At 38.4% G+C, this 25,917-nt stretch overlaps 8 protein-coding genes across 8 annotated transcripts; 2 read left to right on the forward strand and 6 right to left on the reverse strand.

The window, feature by feature from the left end:
• Positions 1–313: 313 nt before the first annotated feature.
• BNI4 (Bni4p) lies at positions 314–3,244 on the reverse strand (the record flags this gene model as incomplete). The annotated part of the gene is made up of 1 exon (XM_448032.1): positions 314–3,244. One exon carries the CDS (start codon positions 3,242–3,244, stop codon positions 314–316), a length of 2,931 nt encoding a protein of 976 aa, XP_448032.1.
• Positions 3,245–4,368: 1,124 nt separating this feature from the next.
• Positions 4,369–5,667, reverse strand: GVI51_J07359 (uncharacterized protein; the record flags this gene model as incomplete). Its single annotated transcript, XM_448033.1, has 1 exon — positions 4,369–5,667. The coding sequence occupies one exon, from the start codon at positions 5,665–5,667 to the stop codon at positions 4,369–4,371; it is 1,299 nt and encodes a 432-aa protein (XP_448033.1).
• Positions 5,668–7,771: 2,104 nt separating this feature from the next.
• On the reverse strand, positions 7,772–10,693 carry SIN4 (Sin4p; the record flags this gene model as incomplete). Its single annotated transcript, XM_448034.1, has 1 exon — positions 7,772–10,693. One exon carries the CDS (start codon positions 10,691–10,693, stop codon positions 7,772–7,774), a length of 2,922 nt encoding a protein of 973 aa, XP_448034.1.
• Positions 10,694–11,391: 698 nt separating this feature from the next.
• Positions 11,392–13,761, reverse strand: KEX2 (kexin KEX2; the record flags this gene model as incomplete). The annotated part of the gene is made up of 1 exon (XM_448035.1): positions 11,392–13,761. The coding sequence occupies one exon, from the start codon at positions 13,759–13,761 to the stop codon at positions 11,392–11,394; it is 2,370 nt and encodes a 789-aa protein (XP_448035.1).
• A 621-nt stretch (positions 13,762–14,382) lies between these two features.
• On the reverse strand, positions 14,383–15,783 carry LAP3 (bleomycin hydrolase; the record flags this gene model as incomplete). The annotated part of the gene is made up of 1 exon (XM_448036.1): positions 14,383–15,783. The coding sequence occupies one exon, from the start codon at positions 15,781–15,783 to the stop codon at positions 14,383–14,385; it is 1,401 nt and encodes a 466-aa protein (XP_448036.1).
• Positions 15,784–16,243: 460 nt separating this feature from the next.
• On the forward strand, positions 16,244–17,899 carry NAR1 (iron-sulfur cluster assembly protein NAR1; the record flags this gene model as incomplete). Its single annotated transcript, XM_448037.1, has 1 exon — positions 16,244–17,899. The coding sequence occupies one exon, from the start codon at positions 16,244–16,246 to the stop codon at positions 17,897–17,899; it is 1,656 nt and encodes a 551-aa protein (XP_448037.1).
• Positions 17,900–18,654: 755 nt separating this feature from the next.
• On the forward strand, positions 18,655–20,157 carry ZWF1 (glucose-6-phosphate dehydrogenase; the record flags this gene model as incomplete). The annotated part of the gene is made up of 1 exon (XM_448038.1): positions 18,655–20,157. The coding sequence occupies one exon, from the start codon at positions 18,655–18,657 to the stop codon at positions 20,155–20,157; it is 1,503 nt and encodes a 500-aa protein (XP_448038.1).
• A 615-nt stretch (positions 20,158–20,772) lies between these two features.
• Positions 20,773–25,536, reverse strand: ATG2 (Atg2p; the record flags this gene model as incomplete). Its single annotated transcript, XM_448039.1, has 1 exon — positions 20,773–25,536. One exon carries the CDS (start codon positions 25,534–25,536, stop codon positions 20,773–20,775), a length of 4,764 nt encoding a protein of 1,587 aa, XP_448039.1.
• Between the last annotated feature and the right edge of the window lie 381 nt (positions 25,537–25,917).

The following is a 25,917-nucleotide window of genomic DNA, read 5'->3' on the forward strand; positions in this document are numbered from 1 at the left end:
TTGTGTTAATGTAATTTATACAGTTTTGTATGCATGCCAAAAGTTTTTCAGCTTCTCTTAGTTATTTTTTTTTTCAGCTCATCGCAAATTTTGAATGTGCATAACGATAACTATATACTTAAACCATCAGTTGTCAGCTCTCTCAAATGACTAGGGAATGTTAGAAAAAAAATGCATAGTATGTAAATATATAATATTTAACTCTGTGAAATCCAAAATACACAGGTGCTATTGAAGAAAATTGGTGAACAAAAGTTATTATAATGAACCTCTTACTATTCCGATCCGATAAATTTCATGTTTCAGAAAATACTCAATAGTAGTGGGTATAACATTTAGATTCTTCATGAATTTCCATCTCATCTTTTATTTCATTGAGTTCAGCTTTAATCATTTGAGCCAATTGTGGTGTTAATTGGTTACAGGTTGCAATATCTGGGCGTCTGTCATACTCTTCTTCTCCATAAGTCTCAAAAAGTAATATCTCGGAAGAGAAGCATACTTTCAGCTGAGGGATTCCATGAGAGCCAGTCTCTGGTATTTGAAGAAGATTCAAAGCAGGCTCCTGTAAGCCTAGTCCTTCATACTTTCTTAATTTGGTCGCCCAATTTTCATCAATTTGATGTAAGTTTTGCTCATATTCTAGTTGACTGTCATCAATTTCATTGAAGTCCTCGTTCTCAAATTCATTAGGATCAATAACCTTATTGTCAAGAACTTGATAGTTTCCAGGAGTGCTAGCAGGTGGTGAAGGTAACGAAGTTTCAATTCTGTCTTGTGGAATCTTGTATTTAAAGACATCTTCATTTTCTTCAGTAAGTGAGCTCTTCTGTTCAGCTGCTCTAGTTTCAATTTGTTGTGTAGTTTCTTTTTCTGTTCCTTGATCATACATGCTCTCCACCAGTTTATTGTTGTTTGGTAACAGTTCCTGACTATTATAATTGATACCTAATCCTACATCTAGTTCGTCACCAAAATCAATTATGTTCGCAAAATCCATAATATCAGTTATTAATTGTTCATCCTCCTCATATATTAAATCCTCCTTCTTAGTCAAATTTGGTATAGGTTCTCTATTAGTAATAGTGTCATCTGTCGAAATTAGTTGATTGAATTGAGCTTCCATATTTTCCACATTGAAAGCATTGGTATCATACTGCTCTTCCTCATATTCATATTGAGTTCTACCATAGTCATCATGTGAATGGTCAAGTTCAACAACACCAGCAGGTTGTGGAGAAGATTCAATAGTAGAAGAAATAGTAGGAGGTTCAAACATACCATTTCGAAGAATGCTACTGGCTGGGGATTTGGTTAGATCAGGAGTAGAAATTACCATTGGGCCAACTTCTTTAATGAACATCCCTTCATTTTGTGCATTTATGGATAGAGTATCTGTCAGAGAGCGTCTGTGTGATGTTATAGAACTCCTTTTATTTGATTTCATGGATCTCGTACGCTCTAATGAGACAATTGAATCAACTTCAAAGGAGTTTAGAAACTTTGGAAACAGTGCCTCACCAGCATCGGGTCTAGGCAAGCTGAATGCAGGGGACTCGCGATATTCACTGATATTGTCGTTCTTTTCATCATTTTGTCTAGTTGTACTCTCAATTAGCTCTGGATCATTTTTAATCTGTAAGTCTATGTTTAGCGGTGTAGGTTTTCTGATATTCACTTCTGATTCGGTACCAGTGAAATGAGATCCATCTTTTAGTAGGCTCTGACTCTCTGTTTCTGCATGCACTATGCGAGTCTTGGAAATGTTCAATTCGTTATTATCGAAATCATTGCTAATTTGGTTCCTTTCACTCTTCTTCTTCCTGAAATTGCTAAATAATGTATTACTGCTTTGTGATTTAATAGGCTCCTTTTTTCTCCCCGAATTCACATCATTAGGTGAGCTAACAACAGAATTGTTGCTGTTTGAAAAAGCACGCTTATTTTCTTGCTGATGTACTGTTTTGTTATTATTTTTCCTCTTATCACCGCTAGCGCTGCTACTTTTATTCTTTCTTTTCAAAAACGAGAAGAAACCTTTCTTTTCTTTGTAGTCAGATATTTGTTCTAGTACAGGGCCTGTCGATACAGTTCTCGTCGCTCTAGTTTTGGGGTCAACCCTTGGCCCCTTCCGTAAAAGATTGTTCTTTATTTGTTCATTTGTTACAGATCTTTTGATAGGTTGGCCAGCGGAATGTATTGTAGTATAGGGAAGGGAAGTGGTTGAGAAGTTTCTATTCTCTGTTAGCGGGTATTTATTTCCATTATTAGCAAAATTGGTATTGGAATCGTCACCATTGTGATTATCCCTGTGTTTTTCTAGTAAATGTCCCCCATCATTTTGTGATTCTTGTTTAACCTCTGATTCGCTTATAGGTTGTACATGAATTTGAGGTTGTGCTTCCACTATTTTCAAATTTGTGATTGTAGACTGTTCTGCAGAAACTGGTTCGAGTTTTGGTAGAGATGCCGAACGGGACTGTTTGGGCATTGATTGAATCTCAACATGCTCAAACTGTTTCAAATTAGATGTTTCCTGGACAGGGCTCTCTTGTATACAATCTAGATTAGATGCATAAGTAGGTTTATTGCCTAAATCAGGCTGGATTTTAGGTGTAGTTAAAAAATCAGGTTGGTCATAATCATTGGAGTTAATTTGTGTATAATTAACTGTTTGTGAACCATCAATATCTATCAAATTAGGAGAGTTTATCAGGTCTATCTGTGGTTTTTGTTGCAAACTGTTGCCAACTGTTTTAGAATTTGTAATATTAGTATAGTTATTTTCTACTACTTCGTTATCTTCCGATATGTTCAGTAGTCCGCTATTTCTCATCTTCTTATCAGCATTTTTTGATTTCTCTTGAAGTATATTTGCTAATGCACTTAAAGATGGTGATGTAGTCATATTTATGGTTTGTATTTCGTTTTTTTTCAATAAGTTAGATCTGTTAGGCTGAGACTCATTGTTAGAGAGTGTAGATGAATTACTATCCTCATCTCGCTTGACTGCGATGTCACTTTCATTATCTTCAACATACGTTACATCACCTCCATCATCCGCTATTGTAGAGTAATTACCTTCATCTTTATCAGTAGAGTTAGCAATACTGTTGTCAGATAAAACATTCAGAATCAATGAGTTTCTAAATGTCTTAGCATGGTCCATAGTATTTATCGATGTAGATGAATAGAATGTGCTGTTTAAGAGATCATTTTTTGATCTCATTTGGCCTTGTGACATTATTCGCTAATTTTGAAAGGAATACCCTTCTAAAATGTGTTCTCTGAAGTATATTAAATGTTTCGTTACCACGTCAATAGTTGTCAAAATCAAATACCAGCTAAAATTTTAACAGATTTAAAAGTATCCCCACAGAGCTCCAATCTAAAACGCAGGATATATGCTATTCCTTTGAGATACTTGTTGGGCAACAGTACTTCACTTATAGTACAGTGTTATTGGTGGCTATGTTTCCAGTTTATTTACCTGAATAATAGTTTGAGTAATATATAGTTTTTATCAGTCTTAGTTCGATAGGATCAGTTTTGACCTTAGTAGAAAGTTCAATGTTAGAATTTTACCTTCAAGAAAGAAAATAGGACAAGCAGAGTTCAAATTATACGGGTAAGTTATGAGAAACGCGAAATGATCCCCAAAAATTGCTTGCTACTACGAGGAATATACTCAAGCAAACGTTGAACTCATGAAGCCATATGAGATAGTATAGAACCCAATAACGTTGATCAGTTCGAACAGGATTAGGATAAAGTACAGTGACAAACTTGAATGATAGAAGTGAGGTTGTGCAACATTCTAACCTCTCTTTGCCATAAAGTTGCCTCTTCAGGTAACCTAAGTGACGCGTAAATTTTCAATGAGAACAGCCAAGTAAAAATGTCCTCCAGAATACTGAAAGTCACGAAATCGAAAGTGAAATATTCATATGATACGCTGGTTATCACGTGAATTTTTCGTCATCTTGGTAGAAATGTCGTGATGTAAACCTTATTGTATCTCTATATCGGTATTATTTTGCGAGTTTACATATTGTTGAATGAATATATTAAATAAAATTAATTAGGGTGGGATATAAATAGTATATCAAAATTATTAACCTTGAATGTCTTGTCTCAGTGTTTCGTTATTATCTGAGTATAAATACAAATTCAGACTGCCAGTAGAGATTGCTATGTTGTAGGCACCATTTCCATGATGCCAGAATACTTATCAAAGAGGATACCGGTCCCTCCAGGATAATATAAATTAGCTCTCATTCCGTAGTTTTTGGGCGTTCAATTTAGGTTCTGTAAACTCTCTAAAAGAAAGTTATTAAGTTTATGATAATAAAATAAAAAATTAATTCGTCACATAATAATACAATCTCTTTTGGACATCTTGTATGGTGTTTCAATAGGTGCTGATATCTTTTTCTTCATTTTGTTTTGCAGCACAGCCTTCTTCCTTGTTTTCTCCGAGATGGAAGAAGCTGTTGACATATTATCTTTAGATGATGATGCAGAACTCTTTGGATTGACGGAATCTAGTGGAGTTTTTTTCACTTGAATAGAATCTTTGTGTGTCATTTCTGCTTTATTCATGTTAAAACCAAAGTTTTTTATCATGTCTTTAACATCATCTACATCATTATCATTTTCATTTATACTTGTTTCGGTGGTCAATATCTCTGGAATAGGAAAATCGAGATCATCTTCTTCGACAATATCGCAATTGAATTGTGCCATGTATGTCTTGAAATCAGACGTATCTGATTCCTGAGCTTTGGAGAAGGAAGAATTGCGCAAACTAGCATCGCCTGAAGACGTTGTTCGTAATGTGTCCAAGCTATTAGCTCTGGTGGATTTAATACTCTGAGGCAAAACTGGGTCGACACCGAATGCTATCATACCATTCGCCAGGTATGAATACAGGCGAGACCATATATCTTCTAACTCTATTGTGAAAAATATACCAAATCTGTCTTGAAATGTCCTTATGAATGCTTTACCCATGGTCTCAAAATAAGCAGGTTTTATGCCTAATATTCTGGAATGTCTTTTGCCGATTCCACGAAGGTAACTATCAAGGACATGTATATTTTCTAAATTATCTACAGCAGTGTTTAGAACACCGGAAAATGAAACTGCTTGATGTCTAATGGAGGGAAACATTCTTTCAACATTTTGGTCCATTGCTATCAAGTTTTCATAAAATTGTGCGCAAAACAAAGAACCTTCGATAGTACTTGTATTGGATATTTGGTATGGAATACTTTTATCCTTTATAAGTCTTTTCCTATTTTCTTCATATTGTTGGTTCATAACATTGAATTTTTCATTCGTAATCAGGTTGGCAGTCAAAGATATCTTCTTGTTCTGCCTTAGCTTGCCATAAAATGCAGCCATGGTTTGAGGTGACAAGTCATCATTTAACATTATGAACCATGAATCTCTTATGAGTTCTATCTCTCTCTCTGTTAGATGAAGTTCAAGCTTAAGCATTCGTGGATCCATTAGCGATGACGATGTAGTAGATTTTTTACTAGAACCTTTCACCAAACTTTGCGATTCTCCAATGATATCTTCAAGAACTTTGTTCTTCTCTGAATCGCTCATATTTGAAGAGTTCTCCTTCATAAATGATATCGATGTTTCACTACTCATCATAATTTATATTCTTTTGAAGTAGTAGTGATGCTATGGCAATAGGAAAATTGGGATTTAGCTATGTTTAATAGAAAAGATCAATAGGGGAATCTGTTAAAGCACATATGAAGTTTTAATAAAAACTCAAAAAATTTTTAATAGCATAAGGTTCTTTTAACTCTAGCTATCCATATTTCAAAAGTAGGAAGGACCCGTTCATAATATATAAAGTGATGTTCGGTATATAAATGATTCTTAGCTGTAATTAAGAAAATATTGCAGAGAGGTAATGAAAAATCTGAGCTGAAAAAAAAATTACTACAACTAGTATATAGCAGTGGCAGAGGGCCAAGGAACAACTTGGTGAGGAAGTTCCATCAAGTGTGTATTGTTTTCCCATTTGACTATTTAGAACCCTGTACATTCCTCTGTGCATAATCCTCGAGAAAATCTTAAAAGACAATTTTGTTATAGATTTGTGTGCTATAAGAGAACGGTAAAGGGATTTGCTCAAGTAACCCGCGAGATTCTACAATGATTATCTCATTCTTCAATTTTTCTTAGATAGAGGAAGACCACTTCATCCCTCTAAAATATCTCTCATCCCCCTTTCAGTACATGGCTCATATTATTATGTTGCTTTTTACAAATTACATGGATAAGACGGAAAACTTGGTGTAGCTTACATTTCTTTTTGTTAGAGGCTAAAGGGAAGCAGTAAATTAGGAGTTAGTATTCGCTTAGATAGCACGTATTTGGGTCAAACTGCAGGAAGACTCTCTAATTCAATCTAACAATAAATTTCTTTTTCCTTTTTCTTCTGATGCTATCGTTCTTAAGTCTTTAGGATACCGTACTATTGTCTGCAAGATGACCACAGAGAATATCTAGCAGTGACAAGTAGGTGTAAAGTAGAAAGTGGCAAATCCTACCTGCCTAACACCAGATCATTGCAGAACGAAGACTTACAAATTCAAAGCTGTTTCTCATTTCTTTTTCCTTACGTACAAGTTCAGTTACTAATAATGTCATACTTCTCACTTCTATGCAGCACTCACAAGTCTTCAAAAATCTAAAGAAATATTTGACGATGTCGCATCTCTCCTTACATTGGACGTAGTCTCTTTCAGTTTGAGTTGGACATAGCCTACGATATTATATCAATTAATCTGGAAAAGTGAACTATATGAGTTTTTCCGAGCTTCTATCAACATAAGACTTCCACGCTACAAGCCGTTACTTTCGGAAAAACTATATGCTCCAGAGTGAAAATACTAAACATCCTTTGCAAAAACCGGATAATTATCCGGTCAGAATTAACATTGAAGGTAAATGTTCATCAGAGATGCCACGGAAGTATCTCAAAATAACAAAACTCACGCATCAATTTAGGAAAAGGGACGTATTCGGTACCGTTCTATATATTTTTATTTTTACAAATCACTCTGCTGCTGAAATTGCAAAAACATTCTTGCTGTTTTGTGTCATTACAAGCTAAGTAAAGGCGTTATTTGTATTGGGTGTGTTACAATGTCTGCTTACAGACAAGGTCTTGTGTACATGGTAACATAATATTGGCCGATTTTTAATAAGATATCTGTTTAAACATCAATCGAAAGTAGGAAACATACGTAGTTCCTTGCTATCTTAAAATTTGTACGCAATTTTCAACTTATTAGCCCATATATCTCATTGTTTTCCAATAATTAGCAGATTGAACTACTCTTAGCTGTCCTTCTATAGTTTAACGATAAATTATTTCACACAGGTAGAGTTTGTCATAGGAAATTAAACTGCGAATTCCAAGATTGATCTATCTCATTTTACTAAACGGACAATTTGACACTTTTCTAATATTTCTAATATTATTCAGCTTACCCTCTCAAGGATGAAGTTCTTTAACAATAATACCGGATTCCGGACATAATAATTTGTAGACTAGCTTAGGTCAATTAAATTGTATTAAATATAGTCTCCGCGGAACAACATATATATAGAATTGTTATTTTCATTAATAATAGTCCTATGTGCAAAGTTAAAACATAAATTCATAGTTAGACAAAAAGAAATTATATCTATTTCAGTTACCTAAAAATCTTTCTATTAGTGATAGATGTGTTATCGCCTATAACTCATACAGCATACCGAGACAAATACACATGCGGGTATACATAGTTGGCCATCTTCTAGTACTAATGGAAGTCGGTACAATTGTTTTATTAGTTGGAATTGGGTATCCCGCTTTGGTAACTGCCCCACACCTGTTACAGCGCTTCAGCTTGTTATCTGATAACTCCTCTTTTGAAAACCGATCGTAAGTAATTCCATCATATGTAAGCTTTGTAAAGGTTTTAGAATCTCTAAAAGTTGCAGGCATATTTTTTTCATCGATCACAATGCCATCTTCAATGGGTTGTAAAAGTCGGTGAACACCAGGCTCGAAAAACTCATCACATGATATTCTAAGGCCACTGGTATCGGAGAAGTAAATAGCAGATGCATCAGCATGTGAAATAACAGTATTACTGGAGTACTGAAGTAAAAACTCAGTTATTTTATTCAACTCGTTTGGAACTGAAGATCTAACTAACAGTGTTGGCTCTCGCATAATTGATGGCTGTTGTTCACTAAAAGCTGAGAGTTTGTTATTCACATCCATGAGGAATGTCTCGAACTTTTCAAAATTTATAGGCGACTCAATCAAGAGCATTTTTAAGTAAGTAGATGATTCATTCAAAATCGGATAGTTAGTCTCTGGAAACTTGGTAATAATGGCTGTTACATTTTTGATTTCTTTCAAGATTGTAAGAATTAGCGTTCTAGGAATCTTAGCACCAAATACACCCAGAACCAATCTATTGTCAGGGTTTTCGGGATCATTAGTTAGAATTAAAATTTGTTGGATCAGATAAGTAATAAACTTAACAAACCATTTTGTCACTGGTATTAAGGAATGTACAAGATCTTGTTTGGAAAATGCTGTTTGGAAAAACTTATCACCGGAGAGCGGTGGATTGCTAGAATTGGTACTATTGGTCATCTGTTCGATTGCAAATTGCAAATTTCTCGCAACACCGTTAAAAGCAAACGATACATTTTTTAAATATAATATCACCCTTGCCATTTCGCAAGTGTTTTCATCAGTAAATATACTGCCCAATTCTAGCTGAAGCAACATTACTTTTTGTAATGGTCTACTGGATATTATTTTATCCATAAGCTCTTTAGGAGCGCCAGGGGAAAAGTTAAAGAAATTATAAAGATTGAACATTAATGTAGTAGTAAAGTCTTTTGCTCTCTTCTCATCAATCTTTGCAATCTTTAATATGTGTTGTTTGCACGCTAAAGCTATGTCCTCACCTGAAAGCTGTCTATGTGCACTTGTAACATATCCGAAGGCCATTGTTGCCGCATTTATTTCATCTTTAGATTTGTCACTGACATCATCAATATTCATTGGCTGGAATTGAGGTAAATCGTCGTGTCTATATTTGTATAAAATTCCTGCCATTGCTGGTGATACTCTGATCCATTCCACGGTCCCCAGGTTTTTTATAGTTGGATATTTGAAGCCTGCACTCAAAATTGAAGTTATTATGTTACTGAATTTTCCTTGAGGGCCTTGATTTAGCAACCTTTCAGTCTCTAACTTCCAATCATTTTGATTATATATTTCAATCTCACCATTTCTGTAATAGAATGAGACAAATCCATCCAATACTTCAGAAGATATACTTGCAACTTTATGGTGCAAGTTTAGAACACCTAAGAATCGCAAATTGGATCTGTTAGACCTCAAAGCTTGATTGTGATTCTCATTTGAGGTATTTAGTTCTGGTTTCAGTATGCCAAGATAGTCCAATGGGAGCCGGACTTGACCTAGTTTGAATCTTTTGATCAACGATTCTGGTGTTCCTACAACATCGTAGGCAAGTAAAACTTCTGGAGCTGCATCCTTTTCAGCAACAACTTTAGCCAGCACATGTACATGTGTAAAGTCTAAAATTCTTCCTTCGTCATCAGTTTGATCTACTGTAGCATCTAAAATATGTTTGATTTTTAATGATGGATCATTGAGAACAACAGGTTTTGCTGTATTTACATTCCAATCAACAAATAGTTTGTAAAATGATAGCTTTCCTGTGAGTCTAGAGTATGTGGTTATCAATATAGAGTTGTCATTATTCACAGAAGTAATTTTGGCATATTGAAGAAAGTCTAAACCCTTTGACCTTTCATTATGTGGGTTGAAAAGTTGTAGTGTTATTTTTTTATGATCTTTTGAATTAGAGAATTGATACCAAAAGTCTAACTGGCCATTTCGACGTATAGCCAGTCCTGCATATTTCATAAATGGAGGATGAAAAATTCCATGGGGTGATAGTTGTTGTGCCTTGTTTCTATACATATTAATTGAACTATCGAACGCACAAAACTGAGACACTATTACTGGCTTTGACGAACTTAACCAGTGAAAATCGAGAATAGTAGTATTATATTCCTTCTTTGTTTTCTTACGTTCCAACTTAGAGTCAGTATTTTCTCTCTCAGGTTCCAATTGCATAACGTGGTTGTGAATTTTGTAGACATTATCTTGAAAAAGCATTGTTAATTTATCTAGCGTTGTTGGACCATCTGGACTTTGCCCTGCAATAAGCATCGTCATATTTCCCAATTCATCGCATACTGCTAGCATGTCGCCTGGTAAACTGAACCAATTGTTCCAGTGAATTGATGAGATATCATAGAAAAATTGATGTTGGTGTTTCCCTGCGGAGCCGGGTACACTTGTCGTTCCATGAATATTTGATTGCGCTGTACTGGACCCTGAGGCACCATTTATTCCATTACCTGTTTCTGTTTTTAAAGGTACTTCATGCAATTGAGGATGTATAACATATCGTTGTGGTGGATGAAATCTACAGTTAACGCCATTAATTGTTTCCAAAAATGATATGCAGAGGTTTCCATAAGTAGACTGTTCATCAGCATATGCGATTAGTCCTGTCTTTGACCAAGATACCCGTTTGTTATTCAGTTCACACATATTTAAGATCAACTCAATTTCTTTTATACTGAGATATTTCAGCAGCCTTTTTGGATTTCCACTATTGTATATAATTAGGGTAGTATAAGACCTGTTCTGTCTATCCCAACGCTGAATGATTGGTCTGAACAGATATCTATCAAACAGGTGTCCAAGTGTAGTAAATGAAACTGTTGACTAGTTAAAACTGTCGAAAACTAACAGTAAATATGAAGTCTAGCACACTTTCTAACTCTGCAACTAATATTCTCAAATGAAGTGAGTTGATTGTTATTGCTATCGTGTTGAGTTGTTGTTAGTTATGTGGTAGTACCTGAGTTGCACTATATGCGGATATCTTTTCACACCTACGACCTTTTTATTTTCAGTCTCAATTCTTGAAAAAGTTCGTGAACAGGAGTTCGATTCTAGCAAAAAGCACTTATGTTATGAAAACGATAGTTGAATGTATAGCGAAACACTATATATTACGAAGGGTTATGGATTAGACGTTATTGCAGACGCGCTATATTATAATAAGTCACCGCTCATATTATAGGGTAATATATATGGTAATTCTAGTGATATTAATCTTGATTTATGCTAGTTAAGTATATTGCGTTCATCTAATTATGCTAATGATGCTTGATATAGCAGGTATATAGAGATTATCAATATGCAACATACTTGGTGTTGTTCATGCCATATTTATTATATATTTATGTGTCAGATGAATGTGTTTGTGCTTGTTCGCCTGTTGGGTTTTGTTCTGGATTATCGGAATCCAATAGACGTTGATCCAGCGATTCATCATTATTAAACAAATGATTGTATTGAGTATTTTCTTCGTCTGATATATCAAACTCGTTGTCATCGATATCAGATAATCTGAATGTATCCGGAAGAGGAGTAGATGACGATTCGTTTGTAGAATCATATTCTGCATCTGTATCGATCACATCATAATCGTAGTTGCTGGCTCTTACTCTTTTTATCCTTCTACGCGTTCTAACAAAAAACATAAAATGTAAGAGTAAGAACACACAGCCAATAATGAAAATTGATACTATCAAATGAACACCAGTTGGGATAGTTGGCGTCATGTGATGGCCAGTATTTTTATCCGTCCCATTATCTCCATCATTTTCAGGGTTTTCAGTTTCTGGTTGCTGATCAGACCCTGTTTCCTCGGTAACATTATTATTATCAGTTTCTGGACCATCCTCCTTTCGGTTATCATCATCGTTCTCTGACGGTATGTCACCTTCTTTTAACTTCTGTTCTGAGTATTCCGACAATCCGAAAAGTGTTATACTCCAGCTATGAAACTCGACTTTGTCGTCGTCAGAGGTAGTTTTTACTATCAATTTCCATTCACCAGAGCCAAGTTCTCCCCAGTGAGCTACACTCATAAACGTCCAGTCTCTAAAGCCTTCATTGGAGTCATCCTTGCGTCTAACAACACCTAGATGAGATACTACACCAAATGGAGATATTAGATCAATTGTCGTTGTGCCCCTATTTTCAGTGCTAATATCAACATTAATAGTGACATGCTCAACAGATCTGAACTTGGCCTTCTCCAGATCTGATGCAGTAATTTCGATTGTCGATTCAATTGGTTTATCTTCTTTGTCTGTCTCTTCATTCACTTCTTTAATATCAGTGGCAAATTCTACTTGTGGATTAACGTTTTCCCAATCTTTCGCCAAAGCAACTATATTGTGAGCATTCAACTTACCGTAACCATATTTGTGTGAGTATTTCTTCTCCAATTTAGTGGTTTGCCAGTCACCATCCTCAAGGTTATTTTCAATTGTTTCTGAAGAAAGAATTGATAAATATTGCATATCTCTCCACGTAATATTTGGATTAGCTTCCAAGACAAGTGCATAAATACCAGCAGCAATGGGGGCGGCAGCAGAAGTACCTCCATGCCTATCATAGCAGCCACCATTAATATCTGTAGAGTGAATATATTCACCTGAGCCAGACGAATAGGTGACAACAAGTACTGCTGAACAACTTTCGGAGTACGGTGGGTGTAAACCTTTGTGATCGATGGCACCAACTGTAATTGAATATATAGAATTGGTGTACCCATCGTAATTACAATTATCACCATGCATGCCACCATTACCACTAGCAAATACATAAATTGCACCTTTATTGCCTCTTCCTTCTGTGACACCTTTTTTCATTGCCTTTTTAACTAAAGGTGAGGGACCTTGTAAATGTTTTCCATCATCTGTAGGTCCCCAGGAGCAGGAATATATATCATTAACGTCTAAAGCATGGACTAGAGAAGCAGCTTCATCTTCTGCTGTCAAAGGGCCTGATAATATTCTAATTCCAGAGACTTTTGCATCATATGCAACGCCAACACCACAGTAATTATTATTTCTTATTGCAGCAATCTCACCAGCACATCTAGTACCATGGTTATCATCGCTCAAAAGAGGCATTGGGAGTTGTTGATTCTCATTAAAGTCCCACGATCCTTCTTTGCAGAAATTGTCTTTTAAGTCCGGACTAGTATAGTCAACACCATCATCGATGATTGCGGCAACTACACCTTTACCTGTTATATTTTGCAACCAGACATCCTTTACGTTTATATCGTTCCCTGGGAATGCTGGGTTTATTAAATGCCACTGTTTGGGGAACAATGGATCATTGATGCCTATTTTATCCTTGATTTCTTGTATCGGCAGCATGCTAGAATCTAGAGGAGGTGCTGGTACGGGCATCCTTTTCTGTAGTTTATTTGAAGGTGTTAAAAACTCAGACGATAGGATATGATCCTCATTTTCAATAGCTCTCTTCCTCAAAGAGTTGCCTGAGTCTATGTCATCCTCATTCTCGGATTTAGCAACCGAAAACACGTAGTGGTTATCTAGACCCCTCACCAGATGTTCAAAGGTCCAATCTGGATGTAATTTGGATAACTCCGCCGCCGATAGATGAGATTCAACAGCAAAATAATCTCTAGATGTGAAGTTCTTCGCAGGTATGAGCTCTGCATTGCTATTTTTCGATATGAGTGCGATATACGCCAGGTATATGCAACCCTTGTTCCACCACTTCATACTGGCTTTCTCTTTCCCTTTCCCTCTTTTCCAGGAAGTATTATCAAACCGTCTTCTTGGTGAAAGTTTTGAAGTTTCTGTATCTTCAAATAAAACACAGTGAAGAGATGTCCTATCTCAACTTGTATTGGGTCTATTGTAAAGAGAGCTGAGCTAATTTAATCAATTTTTCCTCAAATATATTGTGGTTCAAAACTCTGTGTCTTTGTATCCACTACCCTTTGCTTACTTCTCGTCTCGTCCACTTCCAAGGAACGATCACACAGTCAGCCAAGAGCGGTCACAGATATAAGACATAAGAGTTTGCTAGTATACCATATTAAAAGTGTTCATATGATCACTTTGGGCTATTCGTTGGTTCCTGCGGGATGTGCAGATTCTCAGGGAAAAGCAATAAACACGTCTGGCTTTTCGTTATTCTGCACTTTCGTGTGTGTCTGAAAAGCCCAAAATAGAAGGTCTTTTAATGAACGGAGATAGGAGAGCTCTCAGTTATCTGATACGTCCACTTCATGTGACTATGCCTAGTATTGAATAGCAATTTCTTTTTTATTTTATTTACCTATTTTATGATGTATTGATATTTAGTTTAAGTTTCTATATTCTTCTGCTGCTGTGTACTTACTCTGCTAGTGCGCCCATTGGGTCCCAAATTGGCAGGACAATTGGTTCTTTGTCGTCGAATTTTTCAGCTAGATCGGTTGGCAACTCATCTATGTCGACTACGATTTGGTAGCAGTATTCTTCAAAGTATTCTGGAGTCATCACGTACATACCATCTTTGCCGGAGTCCTTACCCCATGAGTTCTCGACGCAGAATCTCACTGGGTTCCCATCGTCGTCGACATGGGCTGCAGTGATCAGCATCGCGTGGGTCATCAGACTCTCGTGGTATTCAATACGGGAGGCCTTGGACTGCTTCAAGTCGTATTTGATGGCGTGGTAGTTCCACAGGTCAATGTCCATGACACCTGTCTTCTTGTCCATGTATTTTGGAGTGTGAGAGCCGAAGAACACTGGTTTATCATTCTTCAAACGCTTGACGATCAAGTCAGTCAAAGTCTTGTTGTCGACATTCAAGTACAATGTCTCTTCGCCACCAATGACATTACCTAGTCTGTCTATCTTGATCAACTTTCCGTATGGGTTTCTTGGGTCGTTGATCAACGAGACAGGCTTTGCAGCGTCAAGCTTAGCATATTTAGAAGCAAACTCTAAAGGTGTGGACTCTATGGTGTGTACTTTCTTGTCCTTGTCCTGGTAAGTCCATGTAAACTTCTCGTCTGGCTTAACTGGAGGCAAGTCCATGAACAAAGTCATCAATCTGAAGATTTCCTTCTGCATGGAGGTGCGCAACTCCTTGAACTCCTTGCTTTCGACGTCTTTGGTCTTTAGAGTCTCTCTAATAGTCTCGGCAAATTCACGCAGCTTAGAAGTTAGGATGCTGTTCCACTTGCGGGAGGCGGTAGTGGAGTAGGCGGCATCGTTGTATAGGTCCTTAGGGATTAGACCGTACTTCTTGACAATGTTCAAGAACATGCTGTACTGGCCACCGTCCTGTGTTGGGTCAGTCAGCAAGTACTGCACTAGCCTGGAGTCCACTGGTTCTTCATGCGATTGTGTGATCTGATCAAGGAAGTAGTTTGCCTTCTCCAGTTTATCGTAGAAGAACAAGTAAGCTTGAGATAGCTCGAAATCCTTCAATTGCAACTCCTTGACCACATTAACTCTCAGGTGGTTAGTGGCAGCAAATAGCCAGCATCTACCGGAGGCACGCTGGTTGGTGACTGGGGTGCAGTCCACGGACAGCTTTGTGTTAAAGACTCTGACATCTTGCTCTTGTAGTCTGGTCTTATTCAACAACGCATCATCTGCGTTGATGTTCTTCAACACAGTGGTCGCCAATTGGTGGTGTAAGTCCTTGGACAACTCCTTGTCCCAGGATGCAATCTCATCGATAGCCAATGAACGTGACATACTGTATTTTCTTATAGGTCTAATCAGTGAACGGAGCCTGTACATATAATTGTTTTAGCTTTTCTTCAACTTACTCGTTTGCAAAAGTTATAAAAAGAGAAGCTAAAGCCACGGTGTAAGGAAACAATCAGACTTTATATATGATGACCTGGTCCCCGACGTATCCTGGACTCAAAACAGGGTTCAGTTCAGGTATCAAACTAGCAATCAACCTTTCAGGTTCCGTTATCTTTATCCGTACAGTTGTCTCTCAGTGGGTCTGCTACAGTGAGTGGTTGTCACATGACAATCATGGGAACATAGGGAACGATAAGTCACGGGATTAGTGTCTGATGGGGGTGGCACTTTGTCATTGAGAGCGATGAGCTTAGTCATCGGGCATCGCTTAAGTATATTTTAGTAATGTTGGGAAGCATATAAAAGGTTATGCTTGTGTTCTTCTTTTGGTGTTTTCAACTATTTTCTACTTTATACTTTGGTGGTCGAGGACTTTAAGAAAGTAGTCATGAGTGCGTTGTTGTCGGAGGATTATCTGAATGACTATATCAGTCCTGCGTTGGCGTGCACCAAGCCGACGGAGATCAAGAAAGAGAAGTTTGTGACTGAGGATGGTGAGTTTCAAGTCGGAGTAGAGCCCCAGGAGCTTGAGAAAGTGACTATCTCGCTGTCAGACTGTCTGGCGTGCTCGGGCTGTATTACTTCCAGTGAAGAGATCATGCTGAGCCAGCAGAGTCACAGCGTGTTTCTGGATGCGTGGCGTGAGCTCGGATTCGACAAGTGTGGGAGTGCTGGTGACGCGCAGTGCACCAACAAGCTCGTGGTCAGCATTTCGCCGCACTGCCGTGCCTCTATGGCGCGGTACTATGGGGTTGACGTCGATGCCGCTGATTACGCCATACTGCGGGTTTTCAAAGAAGTGTTCCATGCGACCAGTGTGATAGGTGACGGTGCTGGTCGTCTGTTATCTGTGAAGCGCGTGGTAGAGGAGCTTATGGAGAGGCGCAAAGCCAGCCAAGGCACTGCGTTGTCGTCTATATGTCCTGGGTTCCTGATATACACAGAGAAGACGAAGCCGAAGCTAGTGCCGATGCTGCTGAATGTGAAGTCCGCGCAGCAAGTTACCGGGGCACTCTTCAAGGAGATAGCGCTTGAGGAAGGGTATGACGTGGACACGAGCCTGAAGGACGGCAAGAGGACCAACGTGCAGTACCACTTGACCATTGTTCCGTGTTTTGACAAGAAGTTAGAGGCGTCTAGGCCCGATGGCGAAGGTGAAGTGAACTGTGTGATCACGCCGCGGGAAGTGCTGGCGATGCTTGGTGAGATGGGCGTGTCGTTTAGGAAATACCTGGGCGACTGGGCGTCGCTGGACAAGCAGCTACAACAATCGCAGCTGGGCATGCTGCGCGCAGAGATGAGTCCCGCCGGGTGGGACCCGCTGCTGCACTGGAGCATCCCTGCGAACGGCGACGGCTACAGCGATGGGTATGCGTACCAGTATGCGTGCACGGTGCGGGATGCACACGTAGCCAGCGGTTGCGCAGCACAGGTGGTGAGTGTTCCCGGGAAGAACGCGGACGTGCTGGAGTACAGGGTTGTTGAGCCGAGCAGCGAGGGCGGCAAAGTCATTGCGCGCGCGTGCGTGCTGTCCGGGTTCCGCAACATCCAGAACCTGTGCAGGAAGCTGGACCCGTCCGGACACAAGAAGCGCAGTGTGCGGCGTGTGGCAGCGCTGAGATCTCGTGGCAGGAAGGACAGTTCCAGTGAGGACAGCACTGGTACGCCATCAGCGATCAGCAACGCGCTGGGAGGCACTGCGAACCCAGCTGAGTGCGACTACGTGGAGGTGAGTGCGTGCCCGAGCGGCAGCATCAACGGTGGGGGTCTGCTGATGGAGCTTGCACCCGAGCGCGAGGAGATGGGCGAGACCCCGTTGCCATCGTCTACCATCGGAGGCAATGCCCGCCGCAGACAGCAGCAACTGCAGGAGCTGCAAGCGATGTACAAGGCCCAGATCCGTATCACCGACGAAACACCGACGTCTCTTCCACCCGCAGCACTCCCACCACTCCCACCACAGTACACCATGCAGTACACCTTCTACATCCAGGAAGAGGACCCAGCCAAGCCAGACATCGTCACCGTGGGAAACACCTGGTAAGAAAGTGCAGCAGCACAGACCCGCACCACAGACCCGCACCGCACCACAAAAATAAAGGAAATTGAGAAGTGGGAATGTATAACACCGCATATAACACCGTTTGTGAGATAGAGACCAGCATTACATAATGGCCTGCTCCCCCCCCCCAGCTTGCCTTAACAGAATGCACACACAAAAGGGGACAGAACACGCATACCGTATAAGATAATATAAGATAATATAAGATAATACAGTATAAATATGAGCATATAGAGAAGAGAAACCGGCAGTGACACTACAATGCCCGCACGCAGGCAGACTATTGAGAAACTGCAAATCACTCCCGAGCCAGACAGCTCGTACAAATCACCCCTGAGCAATCACACCTGACGTTAGTATTTTCAGGGCCACACAGACACACACAGACACACACAGACACAGACAGACAGAGAGAGACACACACACACCGCACATATCCACACTATGCAACTTAAAAGGGGTTTTGGCTTTTCGCAGGGTGGAAGAGGGATGGGAGTGAAGGAACAGAGATAACTCAGACGGAGGTGCACAAAGGTGGGATTTTCGATTGTCCCCCAGGAAATAGGGACATCCCCCTTAGTTTGCAAATTCGAACTGCAACTTTTTCCCACTATATAAAGGATGATGGATGGCAAAAGTCAATTCGACGGTTAAGCTGAGACCTTACACACATCAAACCCTCAACCCCGCCCCCCAAAATAATTGAAACAATTATTTAAAACAAAGAAAAGCAAAAAATGTCAGAACCTGTTAAGTTTGAGAAGAATACCGTTGTTGTGGTGTTTGGTGCTTCTGGTGATTTGGCCAAGAAGAAGACTTTCCCAGCTTTGTTTGGTTTGTTCAGAGAAGGATACCTGCACGAATCCACCAAGATTATCGGTTATGCGCGTTCCAGTCTTACCGTTGAGGAATTGACTGAGCGTATCAAGCCTCACTTGAAGACTCCAAGGGGTAAGGAGGACGAGGCCAAGATTCCACAGTTCTTCAAGCTGCTGACCTATGTCTCCGGTCCTTACGACCAGGACGACGGTTTCATCCGCTTGCGTGAGCAGATTGAGACCTTCGAAGGTGCCAAGTGCTCCACCGTGCCACACAGACTGTTCTACTTCGCTTTGCCACCAAGCGTGTTCTTGCCAGTCGCCACCAACATTAAGCGTCTGGTGTACGCCGAAAACGGTGTCACTAGACTGATCGTGGAGAAGCCATTTGGTAGAGATCTAGAGACCGCTAGAAAGCTACAAGCCGACTTGAGTCCATTGTTCAAAGAAGAAGAAATCTACAGAATTGACCATTACTTGGGTAAGGAATTGGTCAAGAACTTGCTAGTCATGAGATTCGGTAACCAGTTCTTGAACAGTGCTTGGAACAGAGACAACATCCAATCCATTCAGATCTCCTTCAAAGAACCTTTCGGTACCGAGGGCCGTGGTGGTTACTTCGATAACATCGGTATCATAAGAGACGTCATGCAAAACCACTTGTTGCAAGTGTTGACTTTGTTGACCATGGAGAGACCTGTCTCCTTCGACCCAGAAGCCATCCGTGACGAGAAGGTTAAGGTCCTAAAAGCTATGGCTCCATTCGACCCTAAGGACATCTTGATCGGTCAATACGGTAAGTCCGAAGATGGCTCTAAGCCAGCTTACTTGGATGACGAAACCGTTAAGCCAGGCTCCAAGTGTGTCACCTTCGCCGCCATCGCCTTCCAAATCGAAAACGAACGTTGGGAAGGTGTTCCAATCGTTATGAGAGCTGGTAAAGCTCTTAACGAGGGTAAAGTAGAAATCAGACTGCAATACAAGGCTGTCGCTTCCGGTGTATTCAAGAACATCCCACACAACGAATTGGTTATCAGAATTCAACCAAATGAAGCCGTTTACATGAAATTCAACGCCAAGACACCAGGTCTGTCAAACGCTACTCAAGTCACTGACCTAGACTTGACTTACTCTTCCAGATACAAGGACTTCTGGATCCCAGAAGCTTACGAAGCTTTGATCAGAGATGCTCTATTGGGTGACCACTCTAATTTCGTTAGAGATGATGAGCTTGATGTCAGTTGGAGTTTATTCACACCTCTATTGAACTACCTAGAAGGACCAGATGCTCCTCAACCAGAAATATATCCATACGGTTCAAGAGGTCCAAGCGGTCTAAGGGACTACTTGAAGAAGCACAATTACATGATCGAGGAAAAGCACCCATACACTTGGCCAGTCACCACTCCAGATGAGGATTAAGTGGTTCGTTAGTTTACAGTATCCTTTTTTATGTGTATTTAGAGATACAAGAGCCTTCCTATTTTGAGAGGTCTGATTCTTTTGATAAGAAGAAGCTATCAGATGTGGAATTGCGGAGTAACCCGTAGATAGATTGCTGTGCTTTTATATATTTCGCCCCGCAGATTTGTGGCGCCTGTGAGTCACACTGCGGTAAATAAACATTTTCATCAATACAGGCTCTGACTTTCCCAGGTGGAGTGTGGGGTGTTCCAATGGAACATTTAATATCTGTATACATTTTATATAGTTATTAGTGATATAGCACAAGTGTTTGATCATTATTGAAAAGTGATTAATTGGTTCGAATAGCGAGTGCTGTCTTATCTTCTACAAAGTTGGCGGCGGATATACTTTATGTTAAGTTGTAAGAATCTTATATAATGTATGTTAGTGTTACAAATACTGTACTTTGGTTAATTGGCAGAAATAACTATTATACTCAATTTGACCATTTTCAACATTTGTTGGCAGAAAAAAAACGCTCTGCGCTTTTCTCAATTTTGTATGCAAAACATAAAAAGATCATTCTTAATGTGTAATACAAAAAATCGACTAAACTACTCATACTACTATTTAATTGTCTTCCTTTTTATATTTATCATTAATTTCCTCAATATTGGATTTATCCAATTGATTATATATGCCTTGCAATGTTTTCGCTATCGCCTCTGTTGCACCTATCATTGGCCTGATAACTGCAACAGGTGCGGCTTTTGCAATAGTGACAGCAGCTGCCTTCGCACTCCTAGACTCTTCGCCTCTCAACTCCTGGTTAGTCTGCCATATTGTATTATAAGCAATCTGTATGTGCTTTTCGAGGGCATGGTAGGCCTCTTCAAGGCCTTTATGTAAATCCAGAGGCTGCTCGGAATAAAGGCTAACAACCTTCGGTCTACCTGACTCCTCAAGGTCTGCCGCATCGATGATTATAGCACTAGGACTTTTATTTCTAATCTTAGGATTTCTTCCAATGAGAACCTGATCTTGTTGCAAAAGTGAATCTAGGTCTAGGACTTTATTTGTTTGACTTACATCAGCAAGGGTCCTATTTTGCGTTGCATTTCCAGATAAAATTCCTTCTGTGTTTTCGAGTAGTGCTTGCGTTCCTACCGCAAGTTTTGCGCCCAATTTAATAAAATCACCAGTAGTAGTTTTGATAAATATATTACCACTCTTTTTTACACTTCGGGATATACTCCTATCGCGTTTATACTCAGCAAGTAACACTGTTATAAATGTTTGTGCTCCAGCTCCCAACGCAATGAACGACTTTACAGGGGCAAATCCTTGCAATATGTTAAATATCTGCTTTGAGGTAACATCATTTCCCCAAATTTTTACGAGTTGTTCGGAAAGTTCATTAAAACCATTTATGCCATGCAAAACAACACCTTTTAGAGTCACTTTAGACTCATCTAACACAAATAAATTAATTAAATCAGAAATCTTTCCAGAGTACATCCCACTAGATGTTTTATTTGGTTTGTAGTCTATCCGTAACTTTATTGTATTTGACTTAAACTTCTGAAGAAATAGAATCTCAGGGTACTCATCGATCAACTCAAATCTTTTATCATTAAACTGAAAAAATCTTAGTAGAAAATCCACCATATATTGATCTGCATGTATTCTTAGGGGTGCTGAACGAATATTGATGGTCGCTTCTGTGGCCTCTAAACTATTAATTGGTTTGAAAAGCATAAAATCAAAATATAGCATTGGCTCAGATTTTGGCCATGCCTCCTTCTTAAGTAAAGTAACAAACTTATTCCAAGTTGAGGTAGGCAAATTGTCCAAAACCTCATAAGTAGATATCGAGGCTGTAATCTGAAAGAGCTTTGCTGCATGGTTATTGAACTCTTCATTACGTGGAGAATTGGAATCGTAAATTTTTATTTTAAATATCAATTCATTTGCCTTGATAAGAGATTTGTAATGTTTTGATGGATATAAGTAAACTTTATCGGAGTTTAAATGATCATGTTTGCCTTGAACTTGTTCTGATATAATTTGCTTCAAATTTCCCAAATCCTTTTGTTTGGTTGCTATACAAATGGAGTCGAAAACAGTCGTCCGCGATAGTTCTGATTCAGTCTGTTCTTGACGTTGTATCCCAGATAATAGTCCTTCTTCTAATTCACTAATGGCGGAGGAGACGTTTTTTCTGGTGTATCGCCAATCATAACCGTCATATAATCTAATATCCGCATTCTTTATATCAAAATCTATTTCACTGATTATATTCCTGTCATTACTTTGTGAATGCTTTTGAACTTCAGTTCTGCGACTATCCAAGTACTCTTCCTTCAGACTTATAGGTAGAATATCGGAACTGGAGTGTGTATCAGAGGTCGTATGACTCCAAACTGTTCCCGAATTATAGTCTTCATGAAATTGGAAATCTTCAACTTCATCGAGAAAACTGTTCACAATATGAAGAGAATCTGAATCACTTCCAATTGATTTATCAATATCTTTATTATCTAAGTTAGATAAATTAAATTCATTCTCCTCGATTGTCTCAAATAAATCGACAGCGACTGAAGGAACTGGTTGGTATTTTTTATCATCAGGAAAAGTAACCGGGACTTTCAAATCCATACACAATTGTACTAAAGTGTGGAAGGAATCAGAACATACGGATAATATAACTTTCTCCAAACATCCATTACAGTTAACTATCTTGTGCTTCTTATTAAGCGTCATTGATAGTCCTTCAAACTTTCCTATTTGACTATACCCACTCTTTATTAGTGAATCACATATTGTTTTATTCATAACTTGAGTGGTCTTCAAATGATCGTAATTATCAGTTAAATAGAACCTACCAACTTTGCTGTGCATGTTAATAAGAGCATCATTACCAGATTTTGTTACGATGATAGATTCAAACAAAATTACCAGAGAAGGATTAATTCTAAATGGAAGAAAATTAATTGCTGAATCCCTGATAGATATACTAAATTCCGGCAATTCACTATATTCAACATTTTGACCCTTTTCCTGATCTAAACTTGCGTTTCTTTGAACAGAGTCAAGCCACTTTGCTTGATAAAATATCATGATGTCCTTGATTGATACTTTTATCTTTTTATCTGCAAATATACATAATATCAAATGCGGTTGTCCAGAAACTCCGATATTCGTACTTCTGATAATATCATTTAATGATCCGCTGAAGAACTTAATTTCCACATGAGGTTGAAAGATATTGAACAATAAACCTTTGTCAATCTGGTTCAAAAATAGTAAGCGCTGTAAACTAAACTTACAGTGCCTAATTTGGTCAGCATCAAATCCAGAAATACATACTTTAATATCATCAAGCTCAATAATATATTTTGCTAAAATGGCTCTTTTGTTTATCATTAATGAAGTACTAAGAAGACGCTTATTATTATCATGAAATCGAACGCTATTTTTGTTTGTGGCTTCTGGATATTCTTGTACTGGCGATGCAATATAAAACTGTTCTATCACCGCACCTATTATCCATAGTGACTTTAAGTTTATTTGACTATCAATTCCTGTTATTTGTACCTTATAATGAGTAAAAACAAAATATTGAGAAAAATGCTCATTATAGCATTTCATTTTTTTTCTTGCACTTGAGAGATCAATTGATACCTCCTTTAATTTCAAACTGCTGATTTTGATAGACTCAACAATATGTGTCATATTTACTTCGTATAATTTTAAATCCTGATTTAGAGAATCATGCTCTATATTGGGTATGTTAATCTCTAAAATCGAATTATCAAGAGGTATCTCAATAACTAAAGAGCCGACATTGAGTGAGAATTTCTCATCATTTCTCAATTGACTAACTTGTTTGACACCTAAAATCTTCCATTTAGAAAGCACAAAATCGATAAAATCCATTATTTCGTAATATATTTTCAGGAATAAGATTAGGTCATGTTCAGACACTCTGATGATGGTATTCGCAAGTTCTATAATTGTATTGGACTTACCAAAACTTGCATTGAAACATGGTCTTGTTTCAGATATCCAATCCATATCAAGTCCAACCAAATCAATATCTCCTACACTTAAATTAATGCCATTAATTTCATTTGACTCCAAATCAACAGCTCTCAAAATAATCTTTTGATTAGACGACAGACCAATTAAAATTTCCTCTATTGCTAAATTTGAGAACAAATTTGTATCATTAGAATGAAGCTCATTCTGGAACCTTTTGTATGCTGGTGAATTTTTAACATCAACCTTATCAGTATGTCGGGGCGAGATTAGTTTGAATATCATAGTTAATATAATATCCTCCCTCACTTTCAAAAGAAAAGGAATATTAACTTGTAAGGTACCTAAATTAATTTTTATTCGTGAGATAGCAAAATCATCAATAGATGATATACCTACAAAAGAGAAACTCATTCCGTTTATACTAAGTAGCTCATACCTTTCACTATTGAACACTGATGCATCTAAACTTTTTATATCAGTATTTGCATCACTTAGAGCACTCATATAAATCGAACTCGCATCTGCCTGTGAAAAATATAAACTTTCTGCCATATCCATATTATTAGGCGGTACTACTGAGGGCTCATTATTTATATATGCAATACTAATACCATTTGCATCAAAATTTCTCACATGACCCTCAGATGTTGACATATCAATTCTCTTCACTACTACATCCAGACAGTTACAATCCTTCCTTTTGCCTAAATTAATCCTAATTCTTACACTTTGAAGTGTTATTTTTAATTTTGCGAGTGCTGTAGCTATTACCTTCTGCTGCATGATATTGAACCTAGAGGTAGGGATACTATCGATTGGAGATGAATCATCACTTTCAGTTGTGCTGCTTGCCGTATCATCAACAATTATGTCATAAGTATTGGTCGTGGGATTACCTCCAGCGCTTGATGGGTTAGTATAGTCGTCAGGTATTCTAGGAGAATCACTACCCGAGCCAGATATCTCATTCTTCAAATGTGCATCTGGTTTGAATTGCATAATAGAACTCGTCAAATCATAAAAACTTTTCGCCAGCGAAAATGAATTCATATCATTAAAATCATCCTCATTAATCATCGTAATCATAAAATCAATATTATCTCCAGAGATATGGACATCCCCCGACACAGTTAGTCCCAGCATCAATTTTCCTAGCATACCAGAATTCACCTCACATCCAGAAATATTCATCTCGCTGATATTAAGATCAACATCTTGGAAGGTAAATTTACTGTGCGATCCCAACGAAACATCCAGCTTTGTAATATCAACATTTGAAAACAATGTAATCTGCTGCAACACATACAATATCAACCGTCTTTGTATATTTTGGGGTAACCAAAAAGCCATTACTAATGAATCCAACTACTTTGCGGTAACAGATGTAGTCCTTATATGTTACTGTTGATGTTTCTATCTTCCGTTTTAGCTTGTTGCAACCTTAACTTTCATGTAAATTCGATGGCCTTCTGTTGTGGTATAAACAAACTAAATCTCTGATATTTTGAGACAAATGGTACAATAGTGTTTGGATCAGAGATGTTATATTACTGCTATGAGAGCTACTAGAGTCACCGATGGTAATTATTTGATAACATGCCAATGATAAAGTCATCGCAAGTTTTCTTGATGATCGGACATTTTTTCTCCCTTTAAAAAATTCAAGCGCAATGAGTACAAAGAGGTGGCACACAAAAGAAACAACTAAAGTATTCCTCATCTAAAGTTCCA

This window comes from Nakaseomyces glabratus, chromosome J, assembly GCF_010111755.1.
Source record: "Nakaseomyces glabratus chromosome J, complete sequence".
NCBI classification, from domain to species: Eukaryota; Fungi; Ascomycota; class Saccharomycetes; order Saccharomycetales; family Saccharomycetaceae; genus Nakaseomyces; species Nakaseomyces glabratus.